Genomic DNA, 25,406 nt, shown 5'->3' on the forward strand with positions numbered 1-25,406 from the left:
ATTGAGAAAAGGATGTTAATTCAACTTCAGTGATGGCCACTGTATTCTTTTGGGTGCTGCTACCCTTTTCCTGCTTACCTCCTCTCCACCCTCCGTGCTCATTCAATCCTGCCAATCTAAAACAGATCTCTTTTCCTCCTTCTGATCCATCTGCTTTTTTGTTTTGTTTTTTTGTTTTCACAGATTTAAAATTTTATTTGTAAAGCATCAATTCACTGTATAGATGTTCTATACTGATAATGAATTATCAAATTAATTATTGCTTACTTTCCCTGTCCTGCTTATATCCCCAGACTTGCTACTCCTCTTTTCTAACCCATTATCGTACTTCAAGCAATGTTAATAATCCAGTGTGTATCCTTGCATACCTTCTCTCTATTCTTTGAAGGATATCTATCTATCTATCTATCTATCTATCTATCTATCTATCTATCATCTATCTATCTATCTAGATGTATATGGGGATTTTCTCCTCATTATTTTACAAAATAAGAGTTATATATTTCTCTGCAGTTTCTTTTCTCACTAAAAATACATAGTGGGAATCTTTCCAAGTCAATAGAGAGCTCACTCATCCTTTTAAGTATATGATCTGTGTTGCTTAATAGTCTATAATGCCACAATTTAGTCAATTATTTTCCCATTTATGTGCATGTATTTTGTTTCCAATTACCCTTCTATTTGCTTGTATATAAATTTATAAATTTCACAAGTTTTAGACTTACATAATTATTACAAAGATATCACAGTAAGTTACTACACTCATTTCCCCTATTATTAATACCTTACCTGATTATGGAACATTTGTTACAATTAATGAACTAATAGTGATACATTATTATTGACTAAAGTCCATGCTTATTCAGAGTTCCTTAGATTTTCCTTAATGTCTTTTTGCTATTCTAGGATCCTATTTGGGATCCCACATTACATTTAGTTGTTAGGTCTCCTTAAACGCCTTTTGGCTGTGGGAGTTTTTCCTACTTTACTTATTTCTTATGACCTTGACAGGTTTTTTTTTTTTTTTAAGATTCTATTTATTCATGAGACACACACACACACACACACAGAGAGAGAGAGAGAGAGAGAGAGAGAGAGATCCAGGCAGAGGGAGAAGCAGGCTCCATGTAGGGAGCCTGATGCGGACCTGACCCCGGGATCAGGCCCTGGGCTGAAGGCAGCGCCAAACCACCTAGCCACTCGGGCCGCCCAGGCCTTGACAGTTTGAATAGTACTGTTCAGATATTTTGTAGAATCCCTCAGTTGCAATTTATCTGTTACTTATTTCTTGGTTAGATGGAAGTAATGTGTTTTTTGGGGGAAGACCACAGATGTAAAATATTCTCATTATATCATATCAAGGGTACAAAGTATCAATATGCCTTATCATTTTTGATATTGACCTTGATCACCTGGCTTGAGGTAGTATTTGTCTTTCTCCCTAGTAAAGTTACTTTTTTCCCCTCTTTTTTCATACTCTCCTCTTTGGAAGAAAGTAGTTACTCACAGCTCATAATTAAGGAGTGGGGAGTTATTATCCACCTCATCAAGGGCAGAGTAGCTACATAAAATTACTTATAATTCTTCTTTATGGAATATTTGTCTTTTTACTTCTATTTATTTAATCAGTATGAACTCATGGATATTTATATTATACATTAGGTAATAATCCAATGCTACTTTATTTTTTGGCTTAAATTCTTCTACCTTTGTCCATTGGGAGTTCTTTCAGTTGGCATAGCTATCCCTTTGGCATAATCTCATTATTGTGTGTGTATGTATGTGTGTGTGTATGTCTTTTGAGCATTTCTTTATAAGAAATGCACTTTTTAAGTGCTAAAATTAGCACTATAGGATGCTCCAGACTTATCTTATATTTCCTGCTCTAGTCCTAGTCTTTCTGCAGCCATTTTTCTAAGGACCCTAATTCCTTTTAATGGAGAATTTAATTAGAAACAAAGATTTATGCCCTAAGTATGTTCATTGCTACTGTGGTGTGATTGCTTCTAGGCCTTCTCAGTTGACAGCCTATTTGCTTTTTAAACAAAGCACAAGTGGGATTTCCCAGTGCTTCTGAAACCCTTTCCTGTAGTTTCCCATAGGTGGCCCTCTCCATCAAGTATATATCAGATTGTCTATTATAGATATCGTCTAAGTCAGTGGTTCTCAACTCACATGCAGATCAGTAGAAGAGAAAAAGGATGATATCTCATTCAGCAGAGGTTTTGTTCATGCGGTAGATCTTTTATTCATGCAATAGATCTTAAAGAGTCATTGGGACTGACGAGGTGAGTAAAACTTTTGAATATCTTACCTCATGTGTACCTTGGTGAGGAAAATAAAAGCCTTGGGAACCACTGTTCTGAAGGAAGCAACAGTCTTTTGTCAAATCAGAGATAGAGAAATCTCTTCCAGAATGACACAAGTGATCTAGCTAGCATCTGGATGTGTATAATAAATATGTTTTTCAGGTCTAGTACTGGCCACTGAATCCAAATATGTGCCAAGTGAAAATTTCAGTCCATATAGGTAATTTTATGCCATTGCCAGGAGAGTGACTTTTACAGTGAAAAAGGCTCTGAATTTGACAATGTCTGCATCTACCTAACATCCCCAATTTGACACCACTTTAAGATAATTATGCGTGATTTTTTTTCCTCTGCAATATTGACTTCGTTAAAAATTGGTCTATTGATTTCAGTGTGTTCTAAAATACATATATGACATATTTAGTAATATTATCCACCCATTTTAATCATAGCAAAAAAATTACTGTTTGTGATCTTTTTGTAGCCAATCACTCATTTTTGTGTTTTTTCTTTGGCCAGTTTCAAGAGTGATTAGTTAAATTTCTCAGCATGTTAGCAAAGGATTATAGTAATAGAGAAATGTTGGAGAAGTGAGTCATATTTTGAGAGGCAGTGCCAGTCTAAGAATTACTGTCTCCCCCCCACCTTGCGACTTGAATCTTTTCAGCGGAGGCACTAGTAGGATAAAAATGATGAGAGTAATCTTAATTTGACAAAAATCCCACATATCACTTTGTCAACAACTTGGAACAAGGGATGACTTAAGCTATGGATGAAGACAAATATATTGATATAATCCTGAATTTCATTCATAGGCAGTGAAATGATTAAGTATTATCAAACATCTGTAGAAACCTGAGTGTTTCGGGATCGCAATAGCCAAGTGAAGTGAACCAGTTATAGGTTCAAAAACCATTATGACTATTTACCTCTCCATCAAAGTAAACAGGACAAGGAACCCCCTTCTTAAATGGGAACGTAATCCAACTATTTTTGGCCTTTAGTAATCGTTGAAATAAATGTGGTTCTCAAAATCTGTATGTCTCATAAACTCTTTCTAAAGGGTTTCTTAGTGTATTTATCTAGCCCAGAGGCATGACATTTACCTTGCTATTCATCTCATTTTAGTGATTACTACTCCAACAAAACAGCATCATCAGAAAAGTTGAGGCAGTACAGATATTTGAAATAAGAATTGTAGCATGTTGCTAAGTATTGAATCTGTATGAGTATATGAGCATTCATTATATAGTTTTTATTTTTGTGTATGTTTGAAATGTTCCATAGTGAAAAGGAAAATAAATAAATACAAATGTACAGTAATTTTACCTGATTTTAATGGTCCTTAAATGATCCTGATATGTAAGTGCCTATGTAGTTTATAGTAAACAAGTTCTGTATGTTAGTCAACAAATGTTCACTGAGCATGTACAATGGGATTTGCTTTATGCCATGTTGCAAGGAAATCTGTGTCCTTAGAAAAGAAAGTAATTGTCTCAGTCTACCTAAGACATTAAGAAATATGTTTTACCATCTTTCACCCTCCTACCCTACTCCCCATCACAATTACCAAGAGATTATCAGTGAGCATTTCTCATAATTTAATTCCAATATATTGGAATTGAAAAGTTAAGTGTCAATGTGTAGCTTGCTTAGGTACCAATTTTCAGGAGAGAAGATAGTTTCTAATAGGAAAAATGAGAATCTAGATATTATAGAATTAACTGAACTCAGAAAAGTTCAAGACTGTATAACAGAGTCTTGAGAAAGTGATTATGCCTTCTCTGGTCTGCATAAGCTAATATGTGATGCAACTAGTCATCTTTTCCCTGTTTGTGGATATAAGTGAGAGTCCCTGGTTTAACTTATTTTTTGTAGCAAGTATGCATAAAGGAACACATATATAATGTGAAAAGATTAATATTTCAATCTCTAAAACTTGATGATCTACTTATTCATAAAATTATAGGTAATGAAATAGCAAAGTAGTAGCATTTGTAATTTACTTTAATTTCATTAAAAGTTAATTAGATATGCTGATATTTAGAAGTATTTCCATACTGTTATATATTATCTATGTAATGCTCAGAAATATAAGCCACTTTATTGTACAATACCTATGTAATTTGAATCCCATTTAGTTTGTTTACTGGAGGGGAGCAGATGTTAATAGTATAGTCAACAGATTCTGTGCTTTCTAAGAACGGGTTATACTTGATGATCATAATATGATAATTGATTTCAAATAATCATTGATGAGCTAGTGAACACTGGTATTCATATATGTATATATTCATCCTTGTGTCATTATACAAACTTCAGGGACTTTCTGTTTTATGATTATTTTGCTCATATCAAGGTTTTAATTTGTTGCAGGAGTTGCAAATTTAGAATCTTTTCAGGGGCAAAAAGTAGGTAATGCCATGATTGTGACAGGCCATCTGAAACATTTTAGAGTGTTGAAGGGCTATAGCAATCTTCTCAGTAATCTCATTTTCATGTTTCTAGTCTTGCCACTACCTCTAGCTCACCTATACACAAATTCCAGTCATCTAGAGACCCTCCAGAGCTTCAGCTCATTGATCCCACAATTTTTTCACTGTCCTTTGCTCTTTTCCCACCTAGCATAGTTGAGGTTTCATGATCAGTCATTATAATCACTCCTATATATACCCTCTTGATTTCCTTGACCCATTCTCCCTTCATCTTACTTGTGAAAACCACAGTACTATTTAAACCAACTCTCCATCTATGCTTGTACCTGCATCCCTGCAGCTGATCTTGACTGAAGGGAAATATAACTTTGACTAGTCTCACTTTAAATTCATTATCATAAACCTCAAACAGGCCATTAATATTGACAAATAGTTTTACTGTGTATTCCTATTCTATTCAGTCTCTCATCCTCCTAGATGACTATTTTACATTGCTTTCCTCCAATTTCAAACACCTCTTCCCCTTGCTTCCCATTTTACTGAAAAATATTGAAGCAATTAGGAGAGAATTTCCACTATATTCACCCAATGATTGGCATCTGTACCTGCATACTCTGCATACTCTTCAAGTCTTTTATCATTGATGGACTAGCTTTGCTGCTATGTAAGGCCAATCACTTCACTTGTCACTAGATTCTATCCATATTTGCCTACCCAAGGAAATCACCTGAGCATTTCTCCCTATGTTGTGGAATTTTCTATTTCTACTGGATAATTTCTATCAGCATACACATAGGTTGATATTCATGCCATCTAAAAAATGTCTTCTCAGGTCCACTTCCCCTGCCAGCCACTGCCCATTTCCTCACTTCCATTTGCAGCAAAACTACTTTATATTTTTTTTTAATTTTTTTTTAATTTTTATTTATTTATGATAGTCACAGAGAGAGAGAGAGAGAGAGAGGCAGAGACACAGGCAGAGGGAGAAACAGGCTCCATGCACCGGGAGCCTGACGTGGGATTCGATCCCGGGTCTCCAGGATCGCGCCCTGGGTCAAAGGCAGGCGCCAAACCGCTGCGCCACCCAGGGATCCCGCAAAACTACTTTAAAAAACTGCTGTCTGTTCTCAGAGTCTTGAGCTCCTCTCCACTAATTCTCTGTTAGAATTTTTAGAAAATCTCAATTAGAATTTTGCTTTCACTACTGCACCAAAATTGCTCTTATTAAAGTCTCTAGTTCCTCAATGTTGCTAAATCCAATGGTCAGGTCAATGTCACTCCTACTTTTACTTAATCAGTGCACTTGGCACAGTTGATCACACCCTTCTTTTTGATATATGTTATTTACCTGACTTCCAGAGAATCACACTATTCTAGTTTTCCTTCTACTCTATCAGTTACTCTTTCTTAAGTTCCTTTGCTGGTTCCTCATAGTCCCCCTTAATGTTAGGGGACCCTGGGGCTTGGTCCTTAGTTTTTTCCATCTCTGTCCATACTTACTCATTCCATGATTTGTGTATACAGCCTTACAATTTTACATACCATCTGTACACTGATAGCTCCAACATGTATACCTTCCGGCCCAGATATCTCTCCTAAAATACAGTCAGGTAGACTTTTCAGCATCTCTGTGTGGTGTCAAAACTACTTAATGTTGCAGATTGCACTTCTGATCTCCCTCCTGTCTTACCACAGGTTCCTAGAAAACAAAGCCTGAGGCAAAAACTAACATGTATTAGGGAATATAATCCCAGAGACACAAGAGTGAAGGAAAAGGGAAGTGAGGCAAAGGAAGAGGGAGATTATTTTGAGATAGTTGACCTAGGAAGAGAAATTGAGAATTTATCTCTCAGCTCCCACATCCCATTGATCAAGAGGTTATCCCATAGGGTTTTAACGCCCTCAAACTTTGGGGATTGCAGAGACTGTGCCCTCCATACCACTGTCTACCACTCTGGTCCAAGCCACTATCTTTTATCTCTGTTGTTACAATGACTTCTAATCAGTTTCTCTGTTTTTCTATATGTCTCCCCTCAATCTATTGTTTTTTTTTAAGATCTTATTTATTTATTCATGAGAGACACATAGAGCGGCAGAGGCATAGGCAGAAGGAGAAGCAGACTCCCTGCGGGGAGACTAATGTGGGACTTGATTCCAGGACCCCAGGATCATGACCTGAGCCAAAGGCAGACGCTCAACCACTGAACCACCCAGGTGCTCTTCCCTTCAATCTATTCTTTTTTAAAAATATTTTATTTATTTATTCATGAGAGAGAGAGAGAGAGAGAGAGAGAGAGAGAGAGAGAGAGAGGCAGAGACACAGGCAAAGGGAGAAGCAGGCTCCATGCAGGGAGCCTGACAAGGGACTCAATCCCAGGTCTCCAGGATCAGGCCCTGGGCTAAAGTTGGTGCTAAACTGCTGAGCCACCTGGGCTGCCCCCAATCTATTCTTAATACCAGTAGTCACATAGATTTTTCTTCTACACAGGACCTTCTGATGGGATCCTATTTCATTTGAAATTAAAGCCAAGATCTTACTAGGGCATACAAGGTCCTCTTACCTTACTGTTTCTCAAACAGGTATACTCTCGGGCAAACTCCAGCTTTACAGATTTTGCATTGACTCTTACCTCTGTCTAGAATGCTTTATTCTCCTATAGCTACATGATTAACTCCCTCATTTACTTCAGTTGTACAATTTCCTCTATTTCAATCTTATCAATGCATCTCCCTTGACTATTTTATTTATATATAATCTTCTCTTCCACTCAGTCCACATCCTCTGTACTGATACCTCCTACCTGCTCTTATTTTTTCCACATCAACTTTTATGATATATATAATTTACCCATTATATTTATTGTTTATTTTCTATATCCTTATGCTAGGATGAAAGCTCCTGAAGGACAGAGATCTCTATCTTTTATGCTCACTAATATAGCTCAAGAGCCTAGAACAGTGTACAGCACATAGTAAATACTCAACAAATGACTATTGAATGAGTGAGCTATGTTTCAGTTAAAGTCAGGCAGCCACCTGACATCCAAATTAGTGTTACCATATAGGAATATAGGCCAAATCTTTCCATATCTTTTGAATTTTTTGAAGAAAAACCTGAAATCTGTATATTTTTATGAAATTTCCCAAATACTGTAATTTTCTGGGCTCCTGTCTCAAAAGTCCCTACTCAGATTTAACCAGTAGACTCACAGTTTACAAACTCTGAATTACTAGGTTTTGACTCCAACATTACCGTAGGGAGTAATGGCATATTTTAGTTATGCGACCTGTGCCTTGATTTCCTCACCTGGAAAATGAAAATTTGTGTATTCAACTTAAGATATTAGGTGTTTGGCATATAGCATTGAACAAGACAAGACATATTAAAGTTCCTACTTTCCTGGAACTTACCTTCAAGAGTGGGGGAAACATATAAATACATTCACAAAACTGTGTTGGGTAGTACTTAGAGTGAGAATAAAAAAGGATCATGTTACAAGAGTGACCAGAAGGCCATTTTTGGTTAAGTGGTCAAGAAGGGCCTCCCAGAGGAAGGAACTTAAAAGTTGTGACCTGCATGGCACGAAGGAACAAGCCTTGTGAACATCAGTGGGAACAGTGTGCTTGTGCACAGCAGAGTGAACAGTAAGTGCAAAGGTTATGAAACAGGAGCAGGCTTGTTATATTCAAGGAAACTAAAAAGGCCAGTCTGGGTAGAGTACAGTGAACTGAGGGAAAATGGTATTGGATGAGGCTGGAGAGGCCAGGTCAGATCCTGTTGCATATTGTGGGCTGGAATAAGAACTTGATTTGTTTTAAACATTTTATTTATTTATTCATGAGACACACACACAGAGAGAGGCAGAAAAATAGGTAGAGGAAGAAGGCTCCTCACAGGGAGCCTGATGTGGGATTTGATCCCAGGACCCCAGGATCATGCCCTGAGCCGAAGGCAGACGCTCAACCACTGAGCCACCCAGGTGCCCCAAGAAGTTGATTTTTATTAGTAATCAGAAGCAAATGGAGAATGTTATAGATTGTTTATTTTAAGCTGGGGAATAATATGATCAGATTTACATTTTTAAAAGATCACTCTAGCTGCCTCAGTGAGAATGGATTGTAGAGAGATAAGCAAGAAGACCAAGTTAGAAAGCAGTTTTATCAGTTGAGAGGAGATATGTGATGGTAAGCTTGGATTGGGATGGTAGCTAAGGAGGATAAGTGAATGGAACCAAGATATGTACTGAAGGATGAGCTGACAGGATGTACTGATGCACTGGATGTGAAAAATAAAGTAGTTGAATAAAGGAGGACACCTATGTTTTTGACTTAAGCAACTGAGTAAATCATGGCGCTCTTAACTGAGAGAACACCTGAAGAGGAACAAGAATAATAGTGTCTACCTCAGAGAATGCTGATGAGCAGTTAGCACCAAAGCTGACAGAGAGTAAGTGGTCAGCACATTATCTCTTATTTCTATTTTTACTACCAATACCACTATTATTACCAGTGCTGACTTTTTAGCCTTTATCATATGGCAAACACTGTGATAATCCTCAGTAACCCTGTGAGGTCAGTCTTACTATTGAAGATGATAAAACTGGTGCTCAGAGATTTAAAGATCCTGTTCAGTGATACATAGCTATTAAATAGTGGAGTTGAAACTTGGACTCAGGTATATGTAATTCATGCACATAATCAGGTTGGTTTTTTTTTTACTATATTTTCTTTTATCACCTATTTTTACTGTTCTTCATAGGCATATTTATATTACAACAAATGAGATATGCTTAATTCTTGCCTGTATAAAGTTCTGTGATTCTGTTTTCAGTTTCCAAGGTGTAAAATATCTGGTGATGATCATGAGATTATGTTGATTAAAGATGGACAACAGAGGACAGTGAAATAGAGATTCTTAGTTTATGATAAGTGAGGATCAAGTTAAAGCAGAAATTTACAGAGGTAACACCAGATTACCTTACAGTTTGAAACCCTTGATCACTTATGTTTCTAAATATTATGCAGACATGCTTAAAAGTTGTTTTGTACCAAAAATTAAGAGATGGAGGAACCTTGAGCATCTACTCTGTGAAAGGTACCAAAAAAGGTAAAAATGAATGACAGGCCTCCTGCCTTCTAACAGATTAAAACAGGAATTAGGACATGTATACAAACTGCAGTCAAACAGGTAAAAAAGACACTATTCCATGTGGTTCAGCATATAACTGTATCTAGGGAAAGAGTACAGCAACAAAACAAGTTTAAAAGTTTGAATATATAGGCATTTAGTCCTTTGAAAAACATTAGTGGGAAGCCAATTTATGCCCAGCAACATTTATGATCAGCTTTTTATATTACTTTCTTGTTCAATATATCTTACACAATACAACTACCAGAAAATTCTTTTTTTAAAAAATAAATTTATTTTTTATAGGGGTACAATTTACCAACATACAGAATAACACCCAGTGCTCATCCCGTCAAGTGCCCCCCTCAGTGCCCATCACCCATTCACACCCCTACCCCCCGCCCTCCTGCCCTTCCACCACCCCTAGTTCGTTTCCCAGAGTTAGGAGTCTTTATGTTCTGTCTCCCTTTCTGATATTTCCCACACATGTCTTCTCCCTTCCATTCTATTCCCTTTCACTATTATTTATATTCCCCAAATGAATGAGAACATATAATGTTTGTCCTTCTCCGATTGACTTACTTCACTCAGCATAATACCCTTTAGTTCCATCCACGTTGAAGCAAATGGTGGGTATTTGTCATTTCTAATGGCTGAGTAATATTCCATTATATACATAAACCACATCTTCTTTATCCATTCATCTTTCGATGGACACCAAGGCTCCTTCCACAGTTTGGCTATTGTGGACATTGCTGCTATACACATCGGGGTGCAGGTGTCCCGGCATTTCATTGCATCTGAATCTTTGGGGTAAATCCCCAACAGTGCAATTGCTGGGTCGTAAGGCAGGTCTATTTTTACTCTTTGAGGAACGTCCACACAGTTTTCCAGAGTGGCTGCACCAGTTCACATTCCCACCAACAGTGTAAGAGGGTTCCCTTTTCTCCGCATCCTCTCCAACATTTGTGGTTTCCTGCCTTGTTAATTTTCCCCATTCTCACTGGTGTGAGGTGGTATCTCATTGTGGTTTTGATTTGTATTTCCCTGATGGCAAGTGATGCACAGCATTTTTTCATGTGCAGGTTGGCCTTGTCTATGTCTTCCTCTGTGAGATTTCTCTTCATGTCTTTTGCCCATTTCATGATTGGATTGTTTGTTTCTTTGGTGTTGAGTTTAAGAAGTTCTTTATCGATCTTGGAAACTAGCCCTTTATCTGATACGTCATTTGCAAATATCTTTTCCCATTCTGTAGGTTGTCTTTTAGTTTTGTTGACTGTGTCCTTTGCTGTACAAAAGCTTCTTATCTTGATGAAGTCCCAATACTTCATTTTCGCTTTTGTTTCTTTTGCCTTCGTGGATGTATCTTGCAAGAAGTTACTGTGGCCGAGTTCAAAAAGGGCGTTGTCTGTGTTCTACTCTAGGATTTTGATGGAATCTCGTCTCACATTTAGATCTCTCATCCATTTTGAGTTTATCTTTGTGTATGGTGAAAGAGAGTGATCTAGTTTCATTCTCCTGCATGTGGATGTCCAATTTTCCCAGTACCATTTATTGCAGAGACTGTCTTTCTTCCAGTGGACAGTCTTTCCTCCTTTATCGAATATTAGTTGACCATAAAGTTGAGGGTCCACTTCTGGGTTCTCTATTCTGTTCCATTGATCTATGTGTCTGTTTTTGTGCCAGTACCACACTGTCTTGATGACCACAGCTTTGTAGTACAACCTGAAAACTGGCATTGTGATGCCCCCAGCTATGGTTTTATTTTTAAAAATTCCCCTGGCTATTTGGGGTCTTTTCTGATTCCACACATGTCTTAAAATAATTTGTTCCAACTCTCTGAAGAAAGTCCATGGTATTTCGATAGGGATTGCATTAAACGTATGAATTGCCCTGGGTAACATTGATATTTTCACAATATTAATTCTGCCAATCCATGAGCATGGAATATTTTTCAATCTCTTTGTGTCTTCCTCAATTTCTTTCAGAAGTGTTCTGTAGTTTTTGGGGTATAGTCCCTTTACCTCTTTAGTTAGGTTTATTCCTAGGTATCTTATGCTTTTGGGTGCAATTGTAAATGGCGTTGACTCCTTAATTTCTCTTTCTTCAGTCTCTTTGTTAGTGTATAGAAATGCCACTGACTTCTGGGCATTGATTTTGCATCCTGCCACACTGCCAAATTGCTGTGTGAGTTCTAGCAGTCTTGGGGTGGAGTCTATTGGGTTTTCTATGTAGAGAATCGTGTCATTGGCAAAGGGGGAGAGATTGACTTCTTTGCCAATTCGAATGCCTTTAATGCCTTTTTGTTGTCTGATTGCTGAGGTTAGGAATTCTAATACTATGTTGAATGGCAGTGGTGAGAGTGGATATCTCTGTCTTGTTCCTGATCTTAGGGGAAAGGCTCCCAGTGTTTCCCCATTGAGAATGATATTTGCTTTGGGCTTTTCGTAGATGGCTTTTAAGATGTTGAGGAATGTTCCCTCTATCCCTACACTCTGAAGAGTTTTGATCAGGAATGGATGCTGTATTTTGTCAAATGCTTTCTCTGCATGTATTGAAAGGATCATATGGTTCTTGGTTTTTCTCTTGCTGATATGATGAATCACATTGTTTTTCAAGTGTTGAACCAGCCTTGCATTCCAGGGATAAATCCTTCTTGGTTATGGTGAATAATCTTAATGTACTGTTGTATCCTTTTGGCTAGTATCTTGTTGAGAATTTTTGCATCCATGTTCATCAGGGATATTGGTCTATAATTCTTCCTTTTGGTGGGGTCTTCGTCTTGTTTTTGAATTAAGGTGATGCTGGCTTCATAGAACGAATTTGGAAGTACTCCATCTCTTTAGCTCTTTCCAAACAGCTTTAGTAGAATAGGTATCGTTTCTTCTTTAAACATTTGATAGAATTCCCCTGGGAAGCCATCTGCCCCTGGACTCTTGTGTCTTGGCAGTTATTTGATGACTGCTTCAATTTCCTCCCTGGTTATTGGCCTCTTCAGGTTTTCTATTTCTTCCCGCTCCAGTTTTGGTAGTTTGTTGTTTTCCAGAAATGCATCCATTTCTTCTAGATTGCCTAATTTATTGGCGTATAGCTATTCATAATATGTTTTTAAAATCGTTTGTATTTCCTTGGTGTTGGTAGTGATCTCTCCTTTCTCATTCATGATTTTACTGAGTCTTCTCTCTCTTCTTTTTAATAAGGTTGGCTAATGGTTTATCTATCTTATTAATTCTTTCAAAGAACCAACTCCTGGTTTTTTTGATCTGTTCCAGTTCTTCTGGTCTCGATTTCGTTGAGTTCTGCTCGAATCATTATTAACTCTCTTCTTCTGCTGGGTGTAGGATCTATTTGCTGTTTTTTCTCTAGCTCCTTTAGGTGTAAGGTTAGCTTTTGTATTTTAGTTCTTTCCAGTTTTTGAATGGATGTTTGTATTGCGATGTATTTCCCCCTCAGGACTGCTTTTGCTGCATCCCAAAGATTTTGAACTGTTGTATCTTCATTCTCATTAGTTTCCATGAATCTTTTTAATTCTTCCTTAATTTCTGGTTGACCCTTTCATCTTTCCGCAGGATGGTCCTTAACGTCCACGTGTTTGTGGTCCTTCCAAACTTCTTGTTGTGACTTAGTTGTAATTTCAAGGAATTATTGTCTGAGAATATGCCGGGGACAATCCCATTCTTTTGGTATCAGTTAAGACCTGATTTGTGACCCATATGTGGTCTCTTCTGGAGAAGGTTCCACGTGCACTTGAGAAGAACGTGTATTCATTTTGTTTGGACGTTAAGTTCTGTAGACATCTGTGAAATCCATCTGGTCCAGTGTATCATTTAAAGCTCTTGTTGGAGATGTTGTGCTTAGAAGACCTATCGAGTGCAGAAAGCGCTAGATTGAAGTCACCATGTATAAGTGTATAATTATATAAGTATGTCTTAACTTTGGTTATTAGTTGATATATTTGGCAGCTCCCACATTCGGGGCATATATATTGATGATTGTTAAGTCCTCTTCTTGGATAGATCCTTTAAATATGATATAGTGTCCCTCTTCATCTCTCACTACAGTCTTCGGGATAAATTTTAGGTTCTCTGATATAAGGATGGCTACCCCTGCTTTTTTTTGTGGACCATTTGAATGGTAAATGGTTCTCCAACCTTTTATTTTCAGGCTGTAGGTATCCTTATGTCTAAAATGCATCCCTTGTAGACAGCAAATAAATGGGTCCTGCTCTTTTATCCAGTCTGAAACCCTGTGCCTTTTGATGGGGTCATTAAGCCCGTTCACATTGAGAGTTACTATTGAAAGATAGGAGTTTAGTGTCATCATGATACCTATTCAGTTCCTGTTTTTGTGGATTGTTACTTTGGACTTCTTAAAGGGGAATTTTAAGAGTCCCCCTTCAAATTACTTGCAGAGCTGGTTCGGTGGTCACATATTCTTTCAGTTCCTGCCTGTCTTGGAAGCTTTTTATCTCTCCTTCCATTCTGAATGAGAGTCTTGCTGGATAAAGTATTCTTGGTTGCATGTTTTTCTCATTTAGGACCCTGAATATATCCTGCCAGTCCTTTCTGGCCTGCCAGGTCTCTGTGAAGAGGTCTGCTGTTTATCTGATATTCCTCCCCATATATTAGGGATTTCTTGTCTCTTGCTGCTTTAAGGATTTTCTCTTTATCTTTGGAATTTGCAAGTTTCACTATTAAATGTCGAGATGTTGTACGGTTTTTATTGATTTTAGCGGGGTATCTCTCTATTTCCTGGATCTGGATGCCTGTTTCCCTTCCCAGATTAGGAAAGTTTTCAGCTATGATTTGTTCAAATACATATCCTGGACCTCTCTCCCTTTGGGCGCCCTCAGGAACCCCAATTAAACGTAGATTTTTCTTCCTCAGGCTGTCACTTATTTCCCTGAGTCTATCCTCCTGATCATTTGTTTTTCTCTTTTTTCCTCAGTTTCCCTGTTTGCCATCAACTTGTCTTCTATGTCACTCACTCGTTCTTCCACCTCGTTAACCCTTGTCATTAGGACCTCTAGTTAAAAAAAAAAAAAAAAAAAAAAAAAAAAAAAAAAAGGACCTCTAGTTTGGATTGCATCTCATTTAATTGATTTTTAATTTCTGCCTGATTAGATCTAAGTTCTGCAGTCATGAAGTCTCTTGAGTCCTTTATGCTTTTTTCTCGAGCCACCGGTAGCTTTATAATAGTGCTTCTGAATTGGCTTTCTGACATTGAATTGTAATCCAAATTTTGTAACTCTGTGGGAGAGAGGACTGTTTCTGATTCTTTATTTTGAGGTGAGGTTTTCCTTCTAGTCATTTATCTCAGTGCAGAGTGGCCAAAAACAAGTTGTATTGTGAATAGGAGAAAAGGAGAGAAGAGAAAGAAAGAAAGAAAAAGAACAAAAGAAAAAAAGAAAAGAGAAAAAAAGGGTAGAAAAGAAAAAGGAAAAAAAATGGGGGGGGAAGCAAACCGAAATCAAAAAACAAAAACACGGGGTAGTATCCTCTGATTCTGTATACTGTAAATCCCTTGACTTCCCCTCGAATTTTCCAGTGTTGCTTGGTCAATAATTTATTTTTCCCCTCTCAGTCTAGCTGGTCTTCTGGGGGAAGGGCCTGCTGTGCTGATTTTCAAGTGTGAGCATTTGGGGGAGTTGCTCAGCCCCCTGCCTGGTGCAAGGGCTCAGTGAAAGATGTTTAAGCTGTTTATCCGGTGAGGCCACTGTGAGCCTCAGTGGGTGTTGTTTATCCCGTGAAGCCCCAAGAGGAACAGCAACAGTGGCTGCGGCCAGCTCTCCAGCCCTGGATTCAGCTCCCACAGTAACTACGGAGCTCTCCGTCTGCAGGGCCTGGATGCTCCGTGGCGGGTCTGCTGATCTGCTCAGCTTGGGGCAAGAGCGTCCTTGCTGTCCTGTGCCCTCCTGGCCTCTGCCTGTCCCGGGGGGCACGCCATATCTTGGGCTGTGTCCCCGGCGCCCTGTACCTCCGGGACTGTGCTGTTGGATTCGCGCTCGGGCCCGCAGCCCCCTCCCGGAGGAGCCGCTTCCTGAGCCACCTCCAAGCTGCTCCCGGGTCCAGCCGTGCATGCGCTGCAGCCCTTTAGGAGCTCGGCCGCGGGATGTGGCACGCTCTCCCCCTGGCGCAGGTGTCTGTTAGTGTCCCAGGGAGCCTGAGGGCATCCCCGCCCTCCTGGGATCCTGCTCTAACTCCCTGCGATTCCCCCTTCTGTCCGGGAAGATTGGTGAAGGTCCTCCTTCTCTAAGCGGGGCTTTCCTGTCCTGGGGCACTCGCCCCTGCCTTAGTCTGGCTCCTCGCGGGGCCCCTCCCCCTTGGATGCCTTTTGTTTATTTCTTTTTTCCCCCGTCTTCCTACCTTGATAGAAGCGCGAACTCTTCTCACTGTAGCATTCCAGCTGTTCTCTCTTTAAATCTCAGGCCGAATTCATAGATTTTAAGGATGATTTGAAGGTTATCTAGGTAATTTGATGGGGACAGGTGACTTGGGGACCCTACTCTTCAGCCATCTTGCCCCGCCCTCCTACTTTCCATTATTTTAGAGAAAGGTGTAGCCAAGTTTGACTTCCCAGAGTGTGGATAGGTTATTAGAAACAGGGAGGTCAGAGATACCTTCCCTGGTCATTCCCTTTCACAACTTTGCTTGCCATTACCTCAAATGCAAGCTCAGAGAGCATCATTAGCAATTTTATAGAGGTAAAAATCACTGGTTTTGACTAAGACATTGGCTCCTGTGAAAGTTTCATCCTCTTCCCTTGACAATTAGAGCTGGGTAGGGATCCCTGGGTGGCGCAGCGGTTTGGCACCTGCCTTTGGCCCAGGGCGCGATCCTGGAGACCCGGGATCGAATCCCACGTCAGGCTCCCGGTGCATGGAGCCTGCTTCTCCCTCTGCCTGTGTCTCTGCCTCTCTCTCTCTCTCTCTCTCTGTGACTATCATAAATAAATAAAAATTTTTTAAAAAATAAGATTTAAAAAAAAAAAAAGCTGGGTATTTTTTCCAGCACCATCATTTTTAAAGCTGTCTTAGTCTTTAGCTACCCACTAAACATGCTATCCCAAAGGCTTAAAGGCCAAGTCAGATCACCTTTGTTGGGCTTGTTGATATTTAGTGATAAAAATGAAATCAATTTTAATTTATTAAATCCTTTCCTCTTGACATATAGAGAAAAAACTTTTAAACTGTAAGACATGAAATTATGAAAATATCAAAATTTTTTCTGAATCCTATCAAACATAAACTCAAAATCCAAACAGACTGAAATCTTTTCTTGAAAAAAATTAGTTATGGAAACAAATTGTAACATCAGAGATTTGTCTCTGGTGCCCCTCCTAGAACTACTCACCTTCCTTTCCAGTGGCCCTCCTAAGTTCCCCATTGCCTTCCCCTTTGGTTCTTTCAGTTGGGTCCTATGCTAAGTGGATCCTATGTACAGCTTGATGATTCTTTCCTCTCCCCTTCCTTCCCACATCCCCATAAATATACCATATACCTAAATATGCCACTGCCCAGAAGCCCCCACCTGTCTTCATTCTCAGGTGACTTGTCTAAGGGACAAATGAGGGAACCCTCTTTGATTCCCATCTTTTTGTCTCACAGATCAGTGTCTCTTCTCTTTTCCTGCCCCAAAAGAAGAGGTGGCCTTTACAAACCCACTGAAGCCAGCAAATTCACTTCCATTTCTTTTTTTTTTTGGTATATCTATGAACATTTATTTTCGCAACACAAAAGTATATAAAATAGAAGCTCTCCACCTACTGCCCCATCCTATTCCTTTTTTTCTGAAAAGAAAAAAAAAAAAGCTTTTCCAGACTTTTTCTGTACTTTTTGAAATGCCAATCTATAACAGAAGGCATACATAAATCTATAATATGCATATCATACATATGTACACTTAGAGAACTTTGGGGGTTTTGTTTCATAAAAACAATTTTTTCATTGAATAGTATAATGGACATGCCTCCAAAACAGTACACAGTATCTATTCAATTCTTTTACATATTTCTTGTGTTTTCAAGCTTTCTTCAGCTGTCTCCTCCATGGTTCAAGTTCTCCCATTATTCAAAACAACCTTGGGGGCACCTGGGTGGCTCAGTGGTTGAGGGTCTGCCTTTGGCTCAGGGCATGATCCTGGGGTCCTGGGTTCGATTCCCACATCGGGCACCCCATGGACAGCCTGCTTCTCTGTGTATCTCTCATAAATAATTAAATAAAATTAAAAAAGAACCCTGTATCTCTCAGCAATGTATCCTACCCCATGCCTTCCTTTCACAGCCAGGAGTCCTTGAAGATCCTCCCATATTGACTGTACTTCTTTGCTTCCCACCTACTCCCTGATCCTTGCAGTTTGGTTTCTGCCTCTCCCCTCCCCATATCTGCTCAAAAATCTACCTTTTTCTCCTCCTTAGGGCCTCCTGCAGCCCTGGGCACTGCTGAGCGTGCTCTCCTTATAACTCTCTTTACCCTGTTCTTACTACTCCCAAGGACCTTATAGCTTACATGGTCCCCAAGCAGGGGTGATTTTGCCCTCCAGTGGACATGTTATAGTATCTGGAGACGTTTCTGGTTGTCACAATGGAGGAGTAGGTTCTATTGCCATCTGGTGTGGAGGCTAGTGATTCTACCAAACATCCTAAATGCATAGAACAGTACCTTGAAACACATAAGTATCCAACCCAAAGTATCAAGAGTACCGAGGTTGTGAAACCCTGCCCTAGAGAAATTTAAACAAGCCCAAGGACATTTCTGACAAATATAGGCCCTTTAATAACTACCTAGGGATTTGGCCCCAAATCTTGAAAATAATTGTATCTGTTCCCAAATGAGACAACTCAAAGTCATGTCCAGATGTTGCAGAGATGTACTAGGCTCATGACAGCTTCAGGTTCTAGGTCCACAGGACCCAGATAAAATCCAAGGCTCCTCCAGTTGTCTGTGTGGTACAGGTGGTGTGACCCCTTACCAACCTTCCACCTGTGGGCTAAACCATACATTTAGCCATGCTCAATACAGCGTATAGTCATAAGAGGGGAGACACAGACAATCCTTCCCCTCCCCCTTTCTTGGTTTACCCCCTCCCTCTGGAAATTGATTTCCACTGGAATATATTCTGTTCCACATTTCTGAATTCATTGAGGGCTTTGTGGCCAGATTCTTCTCCCACTATTATCCTGGTGATGGATTGGGGGAGAGAATCCCTCAGGATGGCAACATTCTTTGGTCAGTGGTCTAAACCAGTAAACACTCTGGGCACCATCAGTGCTGACTCACCTCCTTGGCAGCGGCATGAGTTCCCTGTTCAGATCTGACTGTACCCAGCTCTGCCAACTGGGTACTGGGAGGATTCTTCAATCATAGGGCTGAACAGCCTTAGCCATCCTTGCCTGCAGCTGATGCTGGTGTTCTCTGTACACAGCCCTGAGAGATTCCCTTGGGGTGGCAAATCTCTGCTGGGCTGTAAGCCTGTGGTTAACCTCAGGCCTGTTTTGATTGTTTCTTGCGATACAACTTGATCAGAACATGAACAAGTTTCCTGTCCAGTTCCTGGAGACTCTTGGGATGCAGGAATCCCCACCTCCCATCACTCCCTGACATACCTCCCCAGCCAGTTCTGACATTTTCTTTGATGGTCTGTGGTTTGCAACTATTCTTTCCAATTTCTAACTTGGAAATAATCTGGTTTCCCAGAACAGGAACCCACTCAAGTTAGCTTACAGAAAAAGGGATCTGTACAGAGTGCATTTTCATATAGCACAATTGCAGGAAAAGTTGTTACACCACCACACTCTCTCTCTCTGAGGTTGCAGGATCAACTCCTGCAAGCTTCTCTGTGCTTGTATACTCCCTGGGACTTCATACTGGCATCCTCTAAAAGACATCTGGCCTCTGTAAAGCACATGGTTATGCTCCCTCACATCCAGAGTCAGGTCTCAGCTGTGGCCTCAGTACCTATGATTCTGGCCTTGGCCCCCAACTCCAAAGGACCCACTGTATCCTTCCCCAGCATCAATCTATGGAATCTGCCTCTCTGTTCAGATTCTCTAGAGTGAGAACCTGTTTGGCCCAGCATAGGTCAAACGTCCACTCCTGCTCCAATCATATACAGCCTAGCCTTGTCATATACATGGCTGCTCAGGCCCAGCAGATACTAGCGTTGGGGAAGGAGACACAAACTAAGAAGCTAAGGTGTTTCTGGGGTGTGGAATGCTAATGCTCTGGAACACAAAGGGGGTAATCAAAGTAAGTCTCTATGTTTTACTCCTGCCTCCAACCACCCAATCTATATACCCTCCCCAGCCACCATGCCGTACCCCAGCTCCCAACCCACTTTTCCACCTCTTTCATAACCCCCTTGCCCCATCTGCCCACCCTCCCTCACCCTTCCCCTCCCTCTGAAAATTTATTTCCCACTGGGATATATTTATGTTCTATTTCACATTTCTGAATTCACTGAGGGCTTTGCAGCCAAATTCCCCTCCCACAGTGGAAGCAGATTTCCCTCCGTGAAAAATTCACAGCTTTACACCAAGGACAGTCCCAATCCCCAGGCCTGCGAAATATGGGAAGTCTTCTTTGCTGATAGGGTTCAGAGTTTCGCCTGTCTCTTTGGGATTCTTGAGTTTCTGTTCCCTGGGACCCTGCATCAGACCACACACTAACTTCAGAGGGCTTCCAGTGGGGAGATGTTGGAGATGGAGCTCCTGCTGTGAACGTTGCTGCTGGTGGGGATGGTGTGGGTGTAGGTGGGAAGGGGGATGAGGGGCATGAGTAGGAGTATGTGAATGAGGCAGGGAGCTGGACAGGAAGGGGCGATGGTGTGACTCTGGACCCCTGCTTCATGGTCCCAGAGAAATAAAACATGGCTGTTTCTATTGACCTGAGATCTCCCTCCCTCTGCCCACCAGTGGTGTAATTTTTCTGCTCCTCAGCTCCAAAAATGTGTGTGGGGCCTCTACCCAGTTTCTTTGTGACCTCTGACCCTTCTGAGTCCTTCTGTCGTCGTCTTCCTCCTCTTATGGTGTCAGCAGTTGTAGCAGAAGTAGCAGCAGCCCCCGCCTCCTCTTCCTCCTCACCTGCTCCTTCTGTCCCAGCCCCACTGGCAGTGGTCAGGCCTGGCTCCTCTGCGACCTGGACCCTCTGCTCCCGCTCCCACGGAGACCCCAGCTCCTGGAGAGAAGTGGGCAGGGTTGAGACCCATTCTGGGGGTAATAAGGGGGCGGGGCAGGTAGATGGTGCAGGGGACCAAGGTGAGGTAATCTTACAGCCCGGAGGAGCTTCCACCTCAGGAGGTCCCGTTCCTTCTGCATCTCCGCCAGGTTGGCTTGTGTCTGCCGCAGCTGAAAGGCTGCCTCTTGGCGCTCCATATCTTGCTGTGCTGTGAGCTCCTTTAGGTCTGAGGCCAAGGCCTGTGTGGCGGACTTATGCAGTTTGGCGAAGTCCTGGAGCCAGTGTACCCTGCGCCCCTGTAACTGGCCCTGCTTGTGGGCAAAGCGCACGCCCAGGGCCAGGCTGCTCCAGGCACAGGCGTTTTTAGCCTCGCTGGACACTGCGCTGTCCTCCAGGATGGTCCTGAGCTTGTTCTCCACCTCCTCCCAGGACAGGGATAGATTTTCGAGGTAGAACTCGGGGCCTTTCGTGTGCCCGGCCATCTTCTCATTGATGAAAGCTACCACCTTGTCGTGCTGGAAACCACCACTAGGGTCCTGGGGTTTCAAGGCCATGATGACTGAAGGCCTCAGGGGTTTGGCTGGCCCTGTGGGGTGAATCAACCAGTTGCCCCCGCCCCTCCCCTTTAGACCCTCCCCACTCGATCTCTTCCCTTCGGATAGGCCCACCCCGCCCCCCTCCGCCCCCCTCACAAAGACCCCTGACTGGCTTGCCCTGCCCTAGTACATTTCTCACCAGACCTCGCCTTTCTAGCTGTGGTTAGAGGAGGTGCAGACGTATGGCGCCCGCCTACCATACCAGTACCAGAAGAGAAAGCATACCTCTCTCCCTCGAGGTGCTCCGAAGAAAGGAAGTCTCCAGGCCAACCCTCAAGGCTTTTACCCTGGGAGTGTTCCAACTTCCAGAGACAGTGGGGGTGGGAAGGAATGCATGAGGAAGGTCCTCCATCTCCTCCCCAGGACATAAGGGAACTTGCTACAATTTTGAAAGTCCTCGACGTGGGTGAAGAAACAGGAGGCGTCAGGAAAGACAGAACTGAGAATGTGAAACACTCGTAATCAAGTATAAAAAGTTTCATTCTCCACTATCCCCCTGCACCATAATGGTTTGTCCCACAGCAGGGGCCCCTCCCCTCCTACGGTGGAATGTTCTAGAATGGGGGGAAAAGCTCCCTCCCCACCAGGAAGATTCTGTATCTATCTCCTGTTCCAGCCGTTCCTGAACTAGAATACAAAGGTCAGCATGAATATGTATATATATATATATATATATATATATATATATTTGTAAAGGGCCAGGTACTAATTATTTGAAGCTTTGTAAGCAAAAGATCTCTATCCCAACTACTTGTAGCATAAAACATGCATTAAAAATACTTGAAGAGGGGATCCCTGGGTGGCTGCGCAGTGGTTTGGCGCCTGCCTTTGGCCCAGGGTGTGATCCTGGAGACCCGGGATCGAGTCCCACATCGGGCTCCCAGTGCATGGAGCCTGCTTCTCCCTCTGCCTGTGTCTCTGCCTCTCTCTCTCTGTGACTATCATAAATAAATAAATAGAAAAGATACTTGAAGAAATAAGATTGGACAGCGCGGGAGGCTCAGCAGTTTAGCGCCTCCTTCAGCCCAGGATGTGATCCTGGAGACCGGGAATTGAGTCCCACGTCGGGTTTCCTGCATGGAGCCTGCTTCTCCCTCTGCCTGTGTCTCTGTGTCTCTCATCAATAAATAAATAAATCTAAAAAAATAAATTAATTAAAATTAAAAAAAAAAGAAATAAGATTGGCTATATTCCAGTAAAACTTTATGTATAAAAACAGGCAACTGGCAGGATTTGGCCTGTTGTTTAACAACTCCTGGTTTAGAGTCAATTTCTTTCATATCCCAAAGATATCCGAAATCCAAATGTTCACCCTTCCCCCCAAGAAATGATTTTCCCCCTATATTCCTATGTTCGGTTTAGAAACTTCAAAATCGTCAACAGCACTTGCCTTTAATAACATAGCAAATTGATCCCCAAGTCTTGTTGCTACTGTCTCAGAAACTTCTTTTGATATCCAGTCCCATTTAAAGAATGCCTGCATTGCCTCCTAAATAATCTCCCTAACTTTAATCTCTTTCTAAATCCTGTTTCCTATGATCATGCTACTTTCAAGCTTAAAAGTATTTGATGGCTTCCTGTGACACACTCCTTGGCCTAATATTAGAATTTCCTTTAGTCTACCTTTCTAATTTAGTTCTCTTTATTCTCTTTTCTGTGCTATTATTTATTCACTGAAGGGACTGGCCATGTAGATACACTCATTTTGGGTTTTAATTTATTTTTCCCTTTGAAAAAATCAGAAATTCATTATTTATTATTTGAGAATTACGTTTTGTTTTGTGAACTCACATTGAAATAGATTAACATTTCTTCTCTAAGTGTCTTGCATCCGATAGAAAAAAATAATGTATCAGGCATCAAAATATTACTTAAGAAGATGGATAAATCCCAGAGGTTTAAATCCTATTGTTTTAGCTCTCTTTTTAAACTGTTATTTTTTTCCATTTCAATTTATGTGTTTTATTTATTAGTCTTAAATGGAAAGGGTTCATGTTTTGGCTTGTTCTGCAGTGACTTCTTTTTATAATTTTATTTATTTATTCGAGAGAGAGAGAGAGAGAGAGAGAGAGAGAGAGAGAGAAGCAGAGAGAGGGAGAAGCAGGTTCCATTCAGGGAACCTGACGTGGGACTCTATCCCTGGTCTCTAGGATCACACCCTGGGCTGAAGGCGGCACTAAACCGCTGAGCCACCCAGGCTGCCCCTGCAGTGACTTCTGAAAGATCATTCAGGAGATAAATGTAGAAATTGAAATGGCAAGGAAAGAGGGGAGATACTGGAGTCAGGGAGACACATTAAGGATATGTCACAATAATTCCATATGTAAACTAAGGCAGTGGAAGTTAGAGTGGAGAGAACAGTGTAGAGAGCTCTTTGGTTGATAGAATTCATAGAAATGTTAGGGGCAGGGATGAGAAAATGAGTAAGGTAATTCCCAGGTTTCTGATACAGGACACTAGTAGATAGTGATGCTATAGACTTAGATGGAGAATGAAAAAGAAGCTGTTTGGGAGGGAGTTCACCTGTAGACATACTGATATTGAGATACCTCTAGGGCATCCTAAGAGAGATATCCCCACAGGCAGTTAGATATATGAGTCTAGTACTAGGACAGACATTAGGGCTGGAGACATAATATTGAAAAGTGGAAGTTGGGTTTTAAGTTGTGGTTGAAATAACCCAGGGAGAAGATAGCAATAAGGACAGGGTGCTGAGGACAGTTCTCTTACAACTCTCCACTCTCACTGATAGCTTTATAGTTGACCTGATTGCTCCTTTGCCTTCTATGCTTCTGGCCTCAGAACATTTCTTACCCTTTTTTTATTCCTTCTATAGCACTGTAAATCTGGACTTCAGGTTGTGATCACTTGTGTCTGTATGCTATCATTATTCCACTTCTGCTTATAAATTCTTTTAGAAGATTTTCATTTTTTAAAGTTGTTCTTTAAATTCCAGTTCATGAACATACAGTGTAATATTAGTTTCAGGTATACAATATAGTGATTCCATACTTCCATACAACACCCAGTGCTCATCACAAATGCACTCCTTAATCTCCAGCACCTATTTAACCTGTCGCCCTACCTACCTCCCTTCTTGTAACCATTAGTTTGTTCCCCATAGTTAAGAGTTCATCTCTTGGTGTCTCTCTCTCTCTCCCCCATGATTATTTGTTTTGTTTCTTAAATTCCATGTATGAGTGAAATTACATGGTATTTGTCTTTCTCTGTTTTTGCTTAGTAAAATAATTTCTAGCTCTATTCATGTCATTGGAAATGACAAGATTTCATTATTTTTATGGCTAATATTCCTGTGTGTGTGTGAGTGTGTGTGTATGTGTGTGTGTATCACAGATTGTTTATACATTCATCAGTCCATGGACATTTGGGCTATTTCCCTAATTTGACTATTGTAGATAATGCTGCTATAAACATCATGGTGCATGTTTATAGCAATTTTTCACAATATTTTCTTATAATTGTATTTCTGTGGTGTTAGATATTATTTTTTTCTCTATCATTTGTGATTTTATTTGTTTGGGCCTTTTTTCTTTTTCTTTTTTTTTTGACTTTATTTTTTTTATTGAAGTTCAATTTGACAATATATAGTATAACACCCAGTGCTCATCCCATCATGTGCCCTCCTCAGTGTCTTTTCTTTTTTATGTCGTTCTAGATTTTTATCAGTTTTATTGATTTTTTTCCACAGGACCAGCTCCTTGTTTCATTGATCTGTTCCTTTTTTTAAAGTTTGTATATAATTTA

The 25,406-nt window shown here is 40.7% G+C and overlaps 2 protein-coding genes across 2 annotated transcripts in view; one reads left to right on the forward strand and one right to left on the reverse strand.

Annotated features, from left to right (window-relative positions):
* The window catches only part of IL1RAPL2 (interleukin 1 receptor accessory protein like 2), a 1,296,043-nt gene that overhangs the window by 684,655 nt on the left and 585,982 nt on the right, over positions 1-25,406 (forward strand). The window lies entirely within an intron of this gene.
* Positions 17,559-21,599, reverse strand: TEX13A (testis expressed 13A). The gene is made up of 2 exons (XM_072744987.1): positions 21,141-21,599; positions 17,559-21,045 (listed from the first exon to the last, which is right to left on the reverse strand). Exons 1-2 carry the CDS (start codon positions 21,597-21,599, stop codon positions 20,326-20,328), a joined length of 1,179 nt encoding a protein of 392 aa, XP_072601088.1. The 3' UTR covers positions 17,559-20,325.

This window comes from Vulpes vulpes, chromosome X, assembly GCF_048418805.1.
Source record: "Vulpes vulpes isolate BD-2025 chromosome X, VulVul3, whole genome shotgun sequence".
Classification (NCBI taxonomy): domain Eukaryota; kingdom Metazoa; phylum Chordata; class Mammalia; order Carnivora; family Canidae; genus Vulpes; species Vulpes vulpes.

Coding starts and splice junctions, on each gene's coding strand:
- TEX13A (XM_072744987.1), bottom strand. CDS start 21,599: ATGGCCTTGAAACCCCAGGACCCTAGTGGTGGTTTCCAGCACGACAAG. Junction 21,046..21,140: donor GGTGGAAGCTCCTCCGGGCT/GTAAGATTACCT, acceptor ACTTCTCTCCAG/GAGCTGGGGTCTCCGTGGGA.